The sequence below is a fragment of the Vanellus vanellus genome (genome assembly GCF_965231255.1).
Source record: "Vanellus vanellus genome assembly, chromosome: 2".
Classification (NCBI taxonomy): Eukaryota; Metazoa; Chordata; class Aves; order Charadriiformes; family Charadriidae; genus Vanellus; species Vanellus vanellus.
The window spans coordinates 31704943-31723226 of record NC_138906.1 but is presented as its reverse complement, the minus strand read 5'-3'; the positions used below and the strand labels follow the sequence as shown (position 1 = coordinate 31723226).

At 40.6% G+C, this 18284-nt stretch overlaps 1 protein-coding gene across 1 annotated transcript in view; it reads left to right on the top strand.

Annotated features, from left to right (window-relative positions):
- Positions 1-822: 822 nt before the first annotated feature.
- The window catches only part of VWDE (von Willebrand factor D and EGF domains), a gene marked incomplete at both ends in the record, with an annotated part of 40224 nt that continues 22762 nt past the window's right edge, over positions 823-18284 (top strand). Inside the window, 9 exons of the mRNA XM_082499150.1 lie at positions 823-904; positions 5980-6164; positions 9122-9353; positions 11612-11677; positions 12386-12645; positions 14197-14286; positions 15575-15719; positions 16402-16616; positions 16939-17012. Of these exons, the coding sequence (XP_082355276.1) occupies positions 823-904; positions 5980-6164; positions 9122-9353; positions 11612-11677; positions 12386-12645; positions 14197-14286; positions 15575-15719; positions 16402-16616; positions 16939-17012 (1349 nt within the window). The remainder of the gene's footprint in view (positions 905-5979; positions 6165-9121; positions 9354-11611; positions 11678-12385; positions 12646-14196; positions 14287-15574; positions 15720-16401; positions 16617-16938; positions 17013-18284) is intronic.

Sequence of the window (18284 nt, the reverse complement as noted above, 5' to 3'; positions counted from 1 at the left end):
ACGTGGAAAAATACCGGCATTGCCCAATCTTAAACGCTGAGAGTTGTCCTCTTCTTTGTCCTCTGCTAGACATTTCCAAAGAGGAGTGTCTCTCAGCAAGCCTTGAATCTTGGGTGCTTGAAACTGTTAAGTATTTGCTAAACTCATTCTGTATTAACGGTATCAAACACAGCAGGTTGCAATTATCACTAAAGCAGAAGTATAAAACACTCTGGGTCATCTAAGGAAACGACCAAAGCATCCACGGCAAACAATTTGAAACTGGCTCCTTTTCAGCATTTTACCGCACATTAGAAAAGAAACAGAGTTACGGGTTGAGGACAGCAGGACATCGCTCTTTCATGACACCGACCAGCGTTTGGGTCTGCCTAGGATTCAAAATCTTCATAAATCCCCCGACGGGAACCACTGAGCGTTTCGTTTGTTTTCTTGCTAAAAATCCACACACCCCCGCCCCCCAAGCACCCCACAGGGGATGCCCAAGGGGAACCACCGGGGCCGCCCGGGGCGCCCTACCCGCCCCTCCCCGGGCACAAGCCACCGCCGCCCCCCTCCCCCCCCCTCCGTTCCCCCCGTCCCCAGCGCTGGGAGGCGACAGCCCCACCGCCACCCGCGGCGGGGCCGGGCCGGGGGCCGGCGGGGAGGGAGGGAGGGAGGCGGGCGGAGGGCCGGACCCTGCCGAGGATACCCCCCTCCCCCCCGCCCCACACCACGGCGGGAGGGGGCTGCACTAAGGAGCGGGGTGGGCGCCCGGAGGAGCTGCCAGAAGAGCGGGGAACCGCCGGCCGTCCCGACGGCGCGGCGGGGGGCAGCGGCGGGGCCATGCGGGGGTCTGCCTCCACGTCCCTCTGGCTCTGCGCCGCCTTGCTGGGGTGCCTGGCGGCGGCCGGGCCCCACCGGCGAGGTAAGCGGCGCCGGGCCGGGTACCGAGAGGGGCAGAGGGGCTGCAGGCGGGGGGCATCGCCGCCGGCAGGTGAACGGGGGCGAAGCGGCGGGGGGGGGGGGGGGCGGACGCTGCGGGCGCCGAAGAGCAGCAGGGGCAGCGCTCGCCCTCGGCCCCGGCGGGGTTTGAAGTCGCCCCCTGGCAGGGAGCGCTCGCCTCGCCCCGTCCCAGGCAGCGGGTCGGGGTCAGGTCCGTCCCCGGTGCCCGCACATGGCGTGTTTTCCAGCCCGATGGTTACGGGTTGGGGTGGAAGAGGCTCAACTTTAGGGACCGACAAAGTAGGAATTGTCATTGTCACGGTGCACCTGCAGGGAAAAACCCACCAAGTGAAAACGGCAGAGCAGAAGCGTCGATGCTCCGGCTCTCTCTTCCGTGCTGGAGCACAGGCGGTGCCTTGGCACGCCGGGACCCGGCACCTCTGCAAAATGATCTGCGAAGCCTGTGCAAAAAACATATCCGTATCGTTTCAAATTTGTCCAGATAAAGAGTAGATACAATAGCGTATTATATTGAGAAGTGCTAGAAAATATTCTATAGGCGTGTATTTTAACCTTTTTTTAAAGGTTATGCAACTACCTTTACAAAGTACCCTTTAGGGTATGGGCATGAGTGGCTGAAAAGTGTTTAAACACCCATTCAAATAAGGTTATTTATAAAGATGTACTGATGTGTGAGTGTTGGTTCTATTTTCTTCGCTCTTCCATTCATATTCCTGTTGCATTGCAAATAGTCATTGCTACAGCATTTGGCATCACGTCTCTATGTCCCATCCAAGCAAATGGTATCTTTTAGGTAAATAGTTACAGTCTTGTATACAGTTTTGTATTTTTCTTTAAAAGTATTACCCTAAATAATTACTTCAGAATAACTTCTTCCAAAAAGTGAAATTCTTTCTATTTTAGTATTTTGAAAGAGTTCAAATCCACATATAGATCTGAGCACTTTTGTTGAATACAGCTCTAGTTCTAATTTCTGCCTTGGGATGTGGATATGCTGCGTCCTCTGTGGTCAGTAGATGCAAGAAAAAGCACTTTCGAGATCAGAGCGGGCACTTACTAATGGCACTATTTATCTGTAGTCATTTGCCAGACCCTGGCCTTTGGCCAGCAGGAGATGCAAACTGATAAGCTATCCGTACCTGAGGAACTGGGCTGTCCGTCCTGCCAGTCTGCCCTTGCTTGTCTGTGCTCCACGAGTGGCTCCTGTTCCCATCTCTACTTGGGTTTGCACCCAGCAGTCCTCAGTCCCTGTCTACTCCATAATGCTGGAAACATTATGGACAGGTGGAAAATCATTGTCTCCTCTCTGCACACGGATTGGAACAGAGATGTGAACAGGGAATGGAAAAGTCCTTTTGTGGAACCCGTTTTCCACCCTAGTGCCTCAGAGGCAGTCACCAGGAGCCACTTAAATATCTCTATGCGGAAAATGAGCTCCTGTGTTGATTTCAAGAACATCTTTGACTTTTGGTTAACTTGTGGTGTTCAGAGTACCTATTGCCTGACCCAGTTTGTGGCACTCATGGTACAAACCCCAATACGTTGGCAAACATTTCGTCTATATCTCTCCCCAAAGGCTCATCTGCCAGCACAATCCTATCCTTGTGTTTAAGATGCTGCAAAAGTTGAATTCTTTTCTGGCTTTTCTGGCTTAGGGTCGTATTTCTCAGTAACTGGCAGGACCAAGTAGATCTGGGATGGATCCAGGCAAAGCTCTCTGTACTAATCCTGAAGACACTCAGGAAAAAGCAAATAGGGAACGGAATTCTTCCTGGCGTGCAGAGACCTCAGTTAAAGAGAGTAGAGAGCCATATACAGTACGTAGGGTGTTTGTGGAAAGAAGCACAGAATATCATAAGTAAACTTATCAAATTCTAGGGAAACAGCTGCATATTTTCCCAAGAGGGATTGCTTTTCTAGCAGACAGTCTGTAGTATCTTGACCTCCAAACAAAATGGGAGAGTTTGACTTCCCGGAAATAAGTCTCTTCTCATGGCCTATCATGTGTGTCTCCACTAGCTTGCATTAAACCAACGGTGCACGATCTACAAAGGAGGCTGAATTTCACAGTCTTAACTATTCATTTGTGTATTTTGTGGTTAGAAGTTTGATTTCATTGTTCTAAAGCAAATACTTAAAGTTACTAAATCACTAATACATTTAAGGGTCCAAAAAGAAAAAAATAAAAATAATATTCCCACGACTATGGAAAGATTCCCATTGAGAATAATCATTCTTAAATGATAAACTCTTTTAAAAGAAACATGAGTTTTCCATTTTTGTGTCAGAACATGTCAGAATATTTTGTGACTGTGGATGAAGATGCTGTAGGTCAACAGTAGCATATATTCCTCCCCATCCTTTAATGCCTTTCCCATATGAGGCAGAGCTGGTAGGTAAGCTTGCCCTGTAGGGAAGCTTCCTTAGCACATTCAAGTTATCCAACCCAGTTTTCAGTTCTTATTATTTTGTCAGACTTGACTCATCAGGCTGAAAATTGCTGGATGTTAGACACAGGTAAAGCTTTTCTGGAGCATTACAGCAAAATCAGTATTCCTCATTCTGAGAATGAATTTTTAAAGAATGCTTATATTAAAAAAAAAAAAATCCTGATTAAGGAAATCATTATTTTAGTGGTACATTTAGCCAACTCCCCTCTTAAATGCCTGTGATATGAGCAGATCTGGTCTGCAAGGGTAACTTTTTCACAGAGAACACGACATTCATTTCTTGTCTAAGTGTCCATAAATATGATAGGTTTATTTGTTTCTGCTGTTGCTAGCATTAGACAGCACATCAGTTACACTCAGATGTGTAATAAAATATTTTAATTTGTATTATTGATGATGGCAGTTATTTGCAGGTTTGGTTTTTTTTTTCAGACTAGGTAAGGAAAAGAAAGGAAAGAAAAAAAATCAACTGGTGTTATGCAATGTGAGATTTCCAAGCAATAACCATGGAAATATTACATAATTCTAAAAAGGAAGAAAGACTACACAAAGAGCTGGATGACATTTCAAAGTGATGTGCATAATAATAAGAAATGTATAATTTGATCTTTAGTAGGATTTATAACCCTATTACAAGTGAGTACAGTCAGCTGTTTTAAAGATCTATCAAACGATGATCCAATTAAACTGTGGAGGAAAAGAAAATAAAGACTTGTCTCATGTCCAGCTTGATTTATTCATGGAAAAGGTAACAGATATTAATTGTTTCAGGAGTGATTCAGTTACAGGAAAGAAAACTAATGAGGGTGCTGTATGAAAGGGAGAATTGCAATAAAAAAACCCAGAAGACAGGAAGAAAATTTCACCATGGTTCGTAAACTGCTTGTGCTGAAGCTTGCTTGGAAAAGATTTCAGTAACACACATGACTGACCTGTGATTCTTCAAGGGCTTTTCTCCAAATTCCAGTGAAGGATAAATTCGAAATAAGGTCAACTTGTATGGACACGAATAGCCTACGGGCTACTACAGGCAACTCAGAAGCACAGTGGTGGCACAGTCAATCACATTGACTTCCATCTGCCCTTAGAGGATAGAAGATAAAGCTATTGTTACCTGCCTGGGTAGCCTAAAGCCATATCAGATTAAATCTTCAGTCTTTGAAAGACTATAGGATTCTCATACTGTGCTTGCAGGAGATGAAGCCTGTTCTTTCACTGGGGCATCTTCTCCATTTAAAGGAGGGGAATTACCTGATTTTGAAACTGTTTTATAATTGTGGTTATCTGGACAATGGCATGAAAAATGTGGAAGATAGTGAATTATTGCATAACTTGAACAAAACTAGGTTTGTAATCAGTGACACAATTACCCCATGCAAAATATGGGACAAATATAGAAAAGCCTGGGAATGAAAACTGAAGATCAGAGTATTAATATTCAAAATGTAAGGTGACAGAGCTTTGCTTACAGCTGCATTTTTTTAATTCGTTAGGAGCATAGTAGAGGCAAGAAATAAGATTAACTGTGTCATTCAATACAACCTGAAATTCCATTCACAATCAGCATCAGTTGGTATCCATTTTTAAAAGCAAGGTAAATAGATAGGTATATTTAAAATGTTATTTCTAAATATTCTCTTAGTTTATTTTCCTCTACTTTCACTTCCCAAGCACATTCCTGAGCAAGAATGGCCATTCAATATGTTGCATACAAATAGGCCGTTATTCAGAACTTTTATTGTCACTGTCTTTGACAGGAGTCAGCTCAGCTGCCAGATCAGACTCAGAAATTCTGGCACTCTGCTTTATTTCTGAATGAGTCTGCATTCTAAAAAAAATTGTCATAAAGACATCTTCACATTCTGATCCTTCACTTTACCTATCAGCAATTTTGTGATTTTTTTTTTAGGCCACAAGGTCACTTAGATGTCCAAAAATATGTTTGTCAGTTGTATTTACTTTATTAAAATTCAGCATGTCAGTCATGCAAATTGACTTAAAATGCATAACTTAATATCTACCCATTTCCATACACACTTCTGCTATGATCTGCGTGTATACATGCTAACTGTATGCAACTACCTCTCATCCATTTAAGAGAATTCTTCATTTCGTGCATAGGGACCCTAGAAAGTGGTAGCCTACTTACAGAAGACCTTTGGATAATCCTTACTCCTCTAGAGGTGAGATTCTGATCCTCTCGTATTATCTGACACCCCATTTTTATTCAGGTTGTTAGGTTTCATAGACTTCATTGAAACTAGAAAGTCAAAATCCAGAGAGAAGGTATGAACACATTCCTTTCCACTGTTTTTATGTCTGGGGTAAATACCTAATGTGGTTATTAATTTGCATTTATTGTGCACTTAAAGAAGGGAAAGTTAGGGCATGATGAATTCTATTAAATTTTAAAGTGCTAACGCACCTATTTGTTGTTTTTACTAAGACTTCAATATGGTTTTCAGTAAAAGTAGCTTCACATCATATTGCGATATATCCATGTTTTCCCGTTAAAAATGCTTACCATATTTTCTAACATACTTGTTAGGCATTCCACCTTGATACTTGAAATACTCTTGCTCCACAGTTCTTGAATGCTCTCCTGGTGGACATCAGATCCTGCAGAGCCCTTTCCGAAGCGTTGATTTTGATTCATCCCACCTCCAGCAATCAGCTATTCAGGATTTAATATGTGACCATTCCCTCACACCAGGATGGTATCGCTTTATGATTTTTGATAAGCCTGCTGAGATGCCGACCAAGTGCGTGGAGGTATTGCTACAACTCATTTGATTATGAGAAATACATATTTTTACTTAAGAACTTTTCAGTAGCATAGGTATAAAACCAGAATACAGTTACGGAGAATGATGTGGAGGAATACAGAGTGACTGTTCTCCCTGAATACTTGAGTGTGTTAAAATGTATTAACTGGACAATTAAATCTTAAGAGTTGACAATTTTACACTGAATGGGCAATAGCAGAGGACGATAAATTACAGCCCTTTTAGAGCGCTCAAAAACTGTCATTTGTAGTCGCTGCGGAAGATTTCCTCAGTGGCAGTGGGCTGTCACGTTGTAAAGCTGCAGCTATGTGATGGTCAGTCCGTGAGGAAGGCCATGGGAAAGCGGTATAAAGACGTGCAGCCACATGAATCCAGTAATTGAGGAGCTTTTAAAGTGATCATGTTAGCGAGAAGCAATTACGCCTAAAATGACTTGAACTAGCAGAGCTAACTCTGAAGATTAGTTGCCTTCTCATCGGCAAGTCCCCTGAGACTCAAGAATTACTTGGAATATTTAATACTTTAGACTTGCAATGCTTTATTTTGGAGCATGCCAACATCTCTGTAATTGTTATGTTCTAAGGAGATCTATATTTGTAGTTTCTTACTTTAAAACATTTCCTTGTTTAAAAAAAAAAAAGAAAAGGATATTTTACCTGTGATTTTTCTAATGAATTGAAATTGCCTGGTCACAGTCTCTTAAAAAAACAAAAAACAAAAACAAAACCGAAAATAAACAAACAAAAAAAAAAAAAAAGGAAAGGAAAACCCCAACAATGAAACCCCAACAATTTTAAAGGAATACAAAACAGTTCAAACAAACATACTAATAAAATTAAATTGAGTTTATAGCATCCCCTTTCTTATTTATTTATTTATTTATTTATTTATTTATTTATTTATTTATTTATTTTATTTTGTATTAAATCTTTACAACAGTGTAAAGCCACTGAAGTACTTTTAAAGTGCAGCTGACTCGAGGGCTGAGGGCTATGTTGCAGACGCTACTGTTACCCAGGCTTTTATGCTGCAAAAACCTAGCAAAAAATATAACTCCTGAAGCACTTTCTTTCAGTTAGATTTAATATAAACAAATTAATTAGCTAGTTGTTTTTTCTCAAAGTGGATAGTTTTATGCAAAGAACCAGCATGAAAAACCAGGGGAGAAAACAATGTTTTTTGGAACAGAGGTTAGACTAGCAAGATAGCTGCTCAGGTCATCTAGGAAAGTTTTAGAAAACTGACCAAAGCTCTCAGTGCTTAGTAAATATTTGGTAAAAATAGGCTACCATCCTAATACAGAGGAGTCCAGATAATTCCATTTGGAAAGAGATTGATTCAAAATTTATTCAGCAAATGAAAATTACACGTTCACATCTGCTTCTTTGCATCTGTTGACAAAACCACGGCATTTATTTTGAAATCTCAAAGTCAAAACATTAAAATGAAACTAAAATGGATGTCTTGTGTGGGAAGTTTCCTCCTTTCTTTCCCTTTAGGAGAACTATTATTATAGCTGTATTTAATCCTTGTCAAAGAGTCAGACTTTGTTAAACAACCCATTCCATTTCTGTCTACTTCTCATTAATTCTGTCTGTCTGATGGATTGATGACGGGCTCAGATATTCTAGATGAAGAAAGAAAAGTGTACTTTTGAGATGGGTAATTGCTCAATGAGTCTGCAGTACTCTTTAGACCAAGAGGTCTGAAGACAAGATGGTCTGAGATCTTGTTTCACTATCAGGTCAAAGAAAGGAATACTTGAGGTGACGTACGAAGGAGAAGAGGTTCTCAAAATCTCACCATTTCAAATTTATAGTTTTCATGTAAATATTTTCCAGATGCTGGCTATAGCACACTGTGTCCTTCTAGGTGTTTCTCTTCAGTTTGCTCTCTGCAAGCACATGAAAGACAGGAGGCGATCTTTAACTCATTCCGATAACCCATGAATCAGATTCCTTCTTTGTCTCCTTTCCTCAGGATTCATTTTTCTGTATTCCACTGGTAAACTCTGGTGCCTGCTAAACCAGACTTACACTTGGGTTACCATGATTGGTACTGCTGTTAAGTTATGACCTGCATGGCAGCTTCCTTGAGGTGAAGACCTTTCCACCGTGGTGGGGGGTAAAGGAGGCTATTCCACAGCACACTTCTCACTCCCTGAGGAAAAGCACTTAACAAGGCTTTTGTTTGCGAGAGAGGGAACAACAGCCCTCTAAAATCACCTGTTGAATCGGCATCTGAATCACAGACCTTGTGAAGTCCACTGCTTTGTAAACACCAAAGGATTTAGGGTTGCTACAACAAAGTCACCGTGGTTGTTACAGGAGGGGGCTGCTACAAGCATCTCTATTTCTAAAGGTGGGGAACTGAAAGACAGACAGGGCTTATCAGGTGTCTTGCATTTTTGGCTAGGGCTGCAAATCAGTAACCTTGCACCAGCTGGCCACATCTCTTAGATGAAATCCAGGACTCAGCTGAGCCTTCAGTCTGTGGCAAAGGGCAGATAAAACGTGTCTGCTTTAGCACCTTTAGTTGATATTCAGCTTATGTATCTTCTACCCCGTATCTCCTGTGCTCTGGAGTCGGTTACTGTAGGTTAACGGGTGTAGAGTAACTCACTGAGCTGTAACACAACTGGTAGCTTTTTTTTGGGTAAAACACTCAGGTGTGGCCGCTCCTGGTTAAGTTCTTCAGGTGCTAAATTATAGCCTGTCTTTAGAAACACAGTCGTTAGACTCAAAGAAGTACTTAAGCCTCTTTTGTGTCTATTTGTATTCAACCTCGAGGAGGAAAATAAGCAGGCCCTCAGTTATACTGGTCTAAGCTTTGCTAAAAGCTCACGCAGGAAATTAATGGAATACATATGTACCTCTCATTAAAGCACAGCAACAGTTTGATACAGCGTTAACCATTTTCTAATGTTTTTCTCTGGTGCTCAAGATGAATCACTGTGGTACTCAAGCCCCTGTCTGGTTGTCTCTGAGGGAGTCAGAATCCATGCCTCGGCCCGGTGAGATCAAACAGTTAACAGCTTGTGCTACGTGGCAGTTTTTCTTCAGCACTTCAAAAGACTGCTGTCTTTTCCGAATCCCTGTCAGCGTGAGGAACTGCGGAGATTTCTTTGTTTACTTGCTGCAGCCCACCCAAGGATGCATGGGGTATTGCGCAGAAGGTGAGAAAATGCGTCCTCTAATTCAACCGAGTTTGTGTGTTTGTAAGTGTGTTTCTCTGACATCTGTCTGAGCAGAAATATCTGGAAATAGTTATACATGCTGAAGTTTCCTGCAATCCTTACTTTTAATATTGATACGACAGAAAAATTTTTTCGTTTGGTGAGGTGAGTTCACACCACCCCTCTTTTACATTTAACACTCAAGTATTGTTCAAAGTACAGAAACTTAGGAAATGAAATGTTCATATAATGAGATGGGGATATAAGACACATCTAGAAGTCAAAATTCAAAGTACCTACAATGGCACTCGTACTCTGTGCTGAATATGCATAGAATTATGTGTCAGAGTAAATCTTGTTAAAGAACTTGACCAAACTGTATTTTTATCGATTAATGTTTAGCGTTGTTAGGAATCTTTTTCTTTTATCATTATTCTGGAGAGTATACATGTTGTTGCCAGAAGAAAATTCAACACAGAAATGCTCTATTGATACACCCTTTATTAGAACTGTGAGAAAGACCTGGAGTCCTTTTGCAATGTCTCACGTTGTCTTGAACCCTTGTGCTGCGAAAGTGTGCAGCTCAAAACTTCAGTATTTCATTATTCGTGCCAGATGTTTTAGATAACTTAAGGAAGGCATAGTTAAATCACAGATTCATTATGGTTGAAAGAGACCTTTAAGATCATCAAGCTCAACCGTTAACTTAGCACTTGCAAGTTACCACTAAACCATGTCCCTCAACACTACATCTTTCCATCTTTTAAATACCGCCAGGGATGGCGACTCCACCACTTCCCTGGGCAGCCTGTTCCAATGCTTGACAACCCTTTCAGTGAAGAAATTTTTCCTAATATCCAATCTAAACCTCCCCTGGCACAACTTGAGGCCGTTTCCTCTTGTCCTGTTGCCTGTTACTTGGGAAAAGAGACAATCTTGCACCTTACAGTTATAAATACTGTGAAATAGTGACAGATTAGTGTAGCAGGAGATTCTTATTAGCTTGTATAACACTGTTGTGAAAATACTAGCAATATTTTTATGCGTCATATACTGTATTGTTCTAAGTCATGTTCTCTATTACTGACTGCTTGCAAAACAGTGGTTTTTCTGATGCTTTATTGGCCCACCATTATACCATTAGGACCAATTCTTAAGGCATTCTCCAAGGGTTTATTGACAGAAAAAAATTGCCAGAAATGGGACATTTCAGCACGCAAGTGACTGAAGCAATGAAGAACTCCCGCAATATAGGACTTTGCATTTGCTTTGGATGATGGCTCATGAAGAGGAAAGAGGATATAAAAACCACAGGCAGCGAGCTAGCACATTTGTACTGCCTCAAAAAAAAGTAGGCAAGAAACATTACTCTGGTTTGGCTCTGCTGAATATTGTAAATCTGAAACATGTTTTGAGTTTAAAAGCCCTCTTTTAAGATGGTGTTTTCAGGCGAAGTGTTTTGTACTCTTGTGCTGCTTTTTGTATCCAGGTTACCACGTGCACTCTGTTTTCACGCCTGATAGCTGTAAACACTTGATGCAAATTTTCAAACAGTCTCTCCTGTGCATGCCACAGAATTCAAATGTTGTATCACTGATGCGTGGAACATCGAAATCTGCTCTTCATTCTTTTTGGTGAACAGGGTTCTCGGTGTTGCTGCTGCCCTTTTGACTTAGTTTGACTGGAGTGACTAACCTCTTTCTACTTCTGCTACAAATGCAGTGGTGTTTTCAGGTTTCATCAAAGTTCCGCTTTTTTGAAATAACATTTTAAGTAGCGATCAATAGCAGCGCACAAGCACTTTTTCTTAGGACCCTGTAGGAAAGATGACTTTTTTTCAAAGCAGGTCTGCACTGAATTTGGCTGTGCAGGGTTGCAGTCAATAAATAAGCATTCAGATGTAGGTCTGGGGAGACAAAATACATGTTGAAGAGAGTAGTTTAATTCCTTTTTATTCACTAACAACATCTGTAGGTATCAGCTGGGTAAGTCTACAGTAAAAGATGTAGAGGTGGTAGAGTGTTCTCTACCCTTCCTCCTCGGTGTAGCCAAGCTCCTTGTGATTTCCAGCGCAAGGCTTTGTACTGACTGCTACCGAAAGTGTACATGAATCGGATTACAAGATTGCTTCTGTTAATTTATACTTCAATTAGTGTCTTGTGATACGTGCTGTATTTTTAACAAAGGGCAGTAATTTAAGAGTGTTGGCGTACCTACTCTGTGTGTGTGTGAATATATAATTTAAGAACAATTTGTAGTTGTTTCAGACGCAAAGCCGCAGACCTGTGATCCTGAGGCAATGGAAATTCAAGGTGTCTGTAGCAGTAAGTATATTGTTTTGACTTTTGAGATTTTCTGTGCGTCTATGACCCAATAATGTCAATGTTTATGTCTTGAATGAAAACACGTTCATGTTATTGACAGTATTGCTCAGTCTGCTGCAAAATGAGCAGTTGGGAGGTAATTTCAGACCTTGTATTACAAAAGTAGTTTCTCAGCATAATGTTCAGAATAAATACCAAAATGTTAAAAAGTAGTTTTAATAATGCAGATTACCTTGGTTCTTTGGGAGTCAAATATAAATGAATCTACAGACCGTACTGTTGCCTATTCTGTTCCTTGTTATGTAGCCCTTTTTTCTTTTTTTTTTTTGGTTGTTTTCCCTTTCTTCATAAGTAGAGAAAATATTCTTCTCTCAGGCAAATTCCTTTGCATGTTGCTCTCTCCTACCTGGTAAAATAATTAAATGTATTTTATTCCCTTGGTTTGTTTTTTTTTTTTCACCCCTCTTCAGAACCTTCCTATGGGCTAGAATATAATCAGAGGCTGATAAAGAGTTTTTCTCCTTTTAATAATTAATAAAAGGAGCATACACGTTTTCTCTGATTCTCTAAGCAATTATGTAATATTTCCACATATGAAAAAAGGTAAATATTATTAGTGTACTAATTGACAAAATATGTCAATGCCATTTCATCTGATGCTGGTTTTGTACAGAATAAAAAGCACAAACCACACTTCTGTTTGACTAGGTAACCTGGCACCTTCATCATCTCCATCCGTGGCACCACCACCACCCGCCATTCCTGAAGTTGTAGCACAGTTGATCAAAGGCAGCATTTACCTAAGGTGTACCTTTGGCATTCCTTTTGCAAACAGCTCGGTCGGATTCATTGTAACTTGGTCAAGACTTTCTCCTGAAGGTATCAAGCAAGAACTGAAACGTGAAACAGGAGTTCATACCTTCTCTCTTCTGGAACTAGATGGGCTAAATGTCAGGCTTGGAGACAGAGTATGTTAAAAATAATTATAATCTCTTTGTATCTTTTAAAATGTGTTATTTCTCCTTCATAGCCATTTTATCTAAAGGCATATGATTTCATAAATGCTCAGTAGACACTAACAGTTGCTAGGGTCAGAGTTCCAGCATCTTGCTGTATAATTTTTCTTGGCAGAAGCATACTGCTTATAGTTGTTGCTTACACCAACAGTGGAAATACCACAGAGTATATATCAGTAATTATCACTGCCATTAAGGTTTTGAGACTGTCTGTCTCAGTACAGTGTGCCTCCAGGAGATAAATGCTTATTCAAGTTGCATCTTCTTTGCCCTCTACGGTGATTTTGTTTGATACTGTAAATTAAGAGGATATTTGGCTACAACTGCATCTAAGTAAGAGGCTATAAGAGCCAAAGGTTGTGAGAAGCTGTGTTGGTGATTCATTAGGTAGATTTTTGTTCTCTGAATCAATAATAAGCTCTGATGCTTTTGATGGTTTTGTCGCTAGGAATGAATTTAAATGGTTTAATCTCTGCCATCAAAAGCAGTGGGAATACCTGCATTACCTTCTGTGGTAGCAGAATCAAGATCTAGGCTCTCACGGTAGCTTTAAAAAGCTTAAGAATTGGAAAATCAATAAGCTTTCCACCTTTATATACCAAAATACATCTTATTTTTTGCTGGCCAAAATAAAAACCAAAAAAGCACATGGTTGATGTGTATTCGCATGTGTGTTCAAGCCAAAGCCAGGCTGTTTGGGTGGCTTATGGACAACAATAGTGATTGCTAATCCTCAAAAATCCTTTGGGGATTTAGTGAATAGCTGCCTGATGGTGTTAGCTCAGTGACAGTCAAAAGGAAAGGCACAATCATAAACGACCTGCTGCTGCTGTGAATCCTTGGTTTTCTAAGCATCTCAAATATTGCATGTGTGCAGTCCCTCAAATGGGATCCCTCAAAAGGGATACAGCAAAATAAAGACAAAAAAATACAAAACCATAGCAAAACCACAGTGTCTAGTAGCATGGAGAGGGTTCAGTGGAAGGAAATCACAGTAAATTCTTTAGCTTGAAAAACATTACCCAGGTCCATAACACCAGGAAAAAAGTATAGTAAGAAGAGGAGGAGGGGATGATTGTTTTGATCAAATGGGCATTCAACAAAATTAAAAGGCAAAAAATGTGAAATGGACAAAAAAGAAGTAAACAACAGTAAAGTATAGAATGCGTTTCCACCAGATGTCATGGGGTGCAGAAATGCTACAGAAGGGATTTGTTAAATCCATAGAGACTTAGGAGCTTGTTAAACACCATGGTTTGTATGTGGCCTTTAGTTCAAGAAGTCTCTGCGCCACTGATGGAATATGCCAGGAAAAGGTCTTGGGATGCTCAATCTGTTCCTGTGTTTTTCTTAAGCAGCACCACTGGCAATTGGTAGCTTCTGGTGCAAACAGAAGGATGGGTGTGATGAATCCATCGAATTGACTCATGATGGCTGGGTTTTGTCTCCACGTGACCACTTTGTACCAAAAATGTATTCTACTATACTGGTTTTGCCCTACAGGTCTACTGTAGCAGTTCTGCATTTTTCACGGAGAAGCCGGATATACATAGTTCCTCTGCTGAGAGCAAGGAGTTTTTTGCTGGCGTTAAGGTAATTTTGAAAGAAAATAATGCTTTACTTTGTCATAGTAGGAATCTTTCTGAGTATTGCTACAGCAGTCAATCCTCTGACTAGAAGGCACTCAAAATGTATTAATTGTGAATTACTAGGGCATGTTGTTGACTGTAGTGAACTTAAATTTGTCAAAAAGCAGAAGAGTCGAAGCTGTTTCTGTGCTCCCCATGTGCTCAAGGTGCAGAAAGGCTCACATACGTAGTGAAAGCCTTTGATTTCCAGCTCCTAAAATTGACTCTGACACTGTATCTGTAAACTTGGAGGGCCACGGCTCAGACCTGAGCCCTGACACATTGTTGACCATTACGCTGCCTTTTCTGGCATGATTTTGGCTTATTCCAACAGGCTCTCCCAGCACGAGGCTCACGGGGTAGCCTTGGCCAGGGCCTCTTCCCAGCTGGCCATGGTGGTAAGGGAAGGTTGAGGCCAACTTGGTCTGGGCTTAGAGAGGGAAACTGGGACATGAGCTGTGCTGTGACACTTGGTCAGAGGCCGAGCCCCAAACTCATTTTAATTCCTACTGTGGATATCGCTATAGGGACCCACTTACTGGCCAGGAATGGGATCCTCACCCCAGAAAGACATCCCACGTGTCATTAAATGTTGGAATGAGTCCTACTGACTTAAGGATTTGCCCTTTGTAAAGTTAAGCCTGAGTTTATGTTTCTGCAGGATCAGGGCCCAGATTTATCTCCTGTAAGTGCAGGTCTGTGGTTCACACAGCAAAGTGTGAGTGCATTATTTTTGTTTTCCCGTGAGGCTGCATCCAGGGTTTCACCCAATGTACAAAGCTCAGTTGTAGGTATCTGTTACTGATCTCTACTTGTGTTTTTGATTGTCCATCTATAGTGAGCTGTGTTGTAAGTTTACAGAGAGGAATCCCAAGAGAAATACTTCCCTTCCCCCAGACAATACACCAAACTGCTTGTATTTTAGCTTCCAGAAGCTACCCAGAGAATAAATTTTTGTGGTGTTATTGTGGTTTGCTAATTCCTTACCTTTCTAGCTAGCCTTTACTCTTGCCTTTTCCTTATCCTTGTCCCTTATTCCCACCTCCTCAAGACTGTTGCCGCTGTGTCCTCATCTTTTCCCCAGTATGCTGCTGTTCTTCAGACCTTCAAAATAAGCCGGATCAAGTCGAGCAGGCTGTGCATCATGGCATTCCATCCTTTAGTTTTTTATACTGTAGTCCTAGCTGGTTGGTAAACAGTGCTGTAGTTTACTCGCCAAGATTGCATGTTAAGTGCAATTTCTTCTGTGCTAGATAAATCCAGAAACGTATGATATATCAGAAGACGGGAAGGAGTACAGACTGGCAATAGAAAGTAGCATTCCTATTCCTTGTCCTGAGTTTAGCCAGCTTGAAAGTGACTGCAAAATCTCACTAAGATTAAATACTGTTGATGAAGGTAAGTATTACCGTTATTGTTGTTGCATTTTGTGTGTTTAATGTGTTTTTCTAAATAATCCCGCCGGTCTCCTCCTTTGAAGAAGCTCTTACATTGTAAAATACTTTCTAAAATCTTAAAACAAAATATTCACAGGCTGTATATTCTGCTGCTGAAAGTATGGAAGAATGTGTCCATAATCCGTTACTTGTTGAAGTTAGCAGGTGTTTTTGGCAGCTATGGATATTGGAGCCACATTCTTTAACTTGAATAGACAGAATACTGCAATACTTGCAAAGTTTATAATTCAGTTCATTTTGTTGACCCGTTGTGTTGCAAGTATTGTATATGCAGTTTTGAAGTTCTCATTTTTTACTATTATTACTGTTTTATGTAGTTTCTCAAGCACAAGTCCTGTGAACCCCAGGAGGAGGCTTGCCTATGCAGACAACTGTTTTTATGTCATATTAGCAAGCCTATGATGACTTCCATTTGTCTATCGAACTGGAAAATTCAAAATAATTTTCTTGAGTGTGTGTACGAAGATGTAGAGAGGGGGTTTTGTGTGACCAAATCCAAGAAAAATGCATAATTATTTTAATTTATGAAAATGTTTGTAAATAAGTTAGTATCTATACTAACAGTAGTATACAAAATGTGACTTAGAGGAAAACTCACTAATGATGTGTTTTCATTAAAACAGGTAAAGAGCAGTTAGGTCTAAACTTGGCTCTTTCTTCTTGTCATGTGGATCTTCTCCAGAAACCCTGCAATAACGGAATCTGTAGTCAAGCTGTAATTTATTTCACTGCTGTGACAGACTTTATGCAGGATGGAGACAGAATTACCAGAATTGCAGTCGAACCTATATCCAGTGAGAACTTCCTGTGGAACGGCTATGTTCCAGAAAGCACACAGGTTGAAAATCTTCATGTTAAGCTCTGTAAACTGGCCACAAATGTGGCTGATGTTAATGAAGCTTTTACTTCAGTTGTGACTGGCTGACTCACACCAAGATTCCCAAGTGCTCAATTTTCCATTGTTTAGTTTTCATTGAAATGCTGTGTTTTCATTTGAATTAATTTTTTTTTCCATTTGAATACTGATATAACTACTCAGATTGGTTAAAAGTTGAATATATTTGTTAGAATGTAAACTACAATCATAAGATAAAGAACGTGTCTGAGTCTGTTTATTTCCTAATCTGTCATGGCTTACTATGTGCTTCTTTGTTTTGAAGATTACAGTAAAGGATCTACCCACTGCCTACTGCTACTCATTTACAGACCCTCATATAATTACGTTTGATGGAAGGTAATCACTGGATGGCTGCTCTTAATTTTAAGTGTGTGGGGATTTTTTTATGGGGTTGTTTTAGTATGTATGTATTTATTTATTTATTTATTTTCAATCTGTTCTGGCGATACAAGTTAGCTGTGGTTTTCCACAACTGCATTCTGTATTTTACGTTCTTTTTTTGGGCACTAAGGATAAATGTGCTTTAGTTAGTGAAATCTTGCCAGTCATGATGATGTTTGTAATATTAGTATTTCTAAATGCAAGTTTTGGGGTTGTGGCAAAAGAGTGAAGTAAATCGACTGTTTTCATTTCTTAGAGGAGTGTGCCAAGAGAGGAGCGGTTGCTCTGCAGTTTGTTGACTATGAAAGCTAGAAATGTTTTTAAATGTGAATAAAGATAAAATGATCGATAAAGCGGTTTGGCCTAAATGCAAAGGGTGTTTCCCATCTACAGTATAGTCTCCCTGTTTCTCGGTGTCAGTATCTGAATCCTGGTAAGGATTAAGTTGCTAGAAGCTGTCTGCTGCCTGTGTAACATCGTGCTGAGTTCATTAGTGGCATTGAAAGCGACTTAATCGCGGCTGTCACTTGCAAATCACTGACATTCTTTCTAAAGTGAAGACAGCTTCCTTGGCCACAGCTGGCATGGTTTTGGTATGCTTCTGTCTTTCAAAGTGTTTCTAATTCATGGAAGGTGTCAAAACAAACACAGGTTCCACACCTGGGACTTTTATATTCTCTGCTCGGCAGAAGCACTTTTGTTTATGTGGCAGGGAGAGAAGAAAAGGACATGTTGCCTCCGAATAAGGATGTCCAGCCCACAACCCCACTCTTCTTGTGAACTTGATAACAGAAGGGAAAAGACAATTTGTAATTGCTTCTCTGATAGCACTGTGACTAGTCATAATAATAATAATAAAGTCACTGGGGTTATCCTGATCTTGCAGTTCCTCCTTCGGTAGAAATTAAAGGGGTGGCTTCACTGGGCATTTTAACCATCGATACATTGTGATCAAGCTTTCTTGTGAAGCAATGAGTTTCTCTGATATGGTCTGGCTGGAAACATGATGCTGTGGTGAAAAACCTTTCTTTTTAAGGATAAAGTCTATTGCTGCTTTATTTTACACATTGAGGAAACAAATAGAAAAGGAACTGTCCTTACTGAACCATGGGTAATCCTGTGCAGTCCCAGTAGCGTAGCCATCTGCAGTTTGTCTGTTGGGCCATTATACATAAAGCAATTCCGCAATTAACTGTCAAATGCCATTTATAGCCAAGAGGCTGTTAA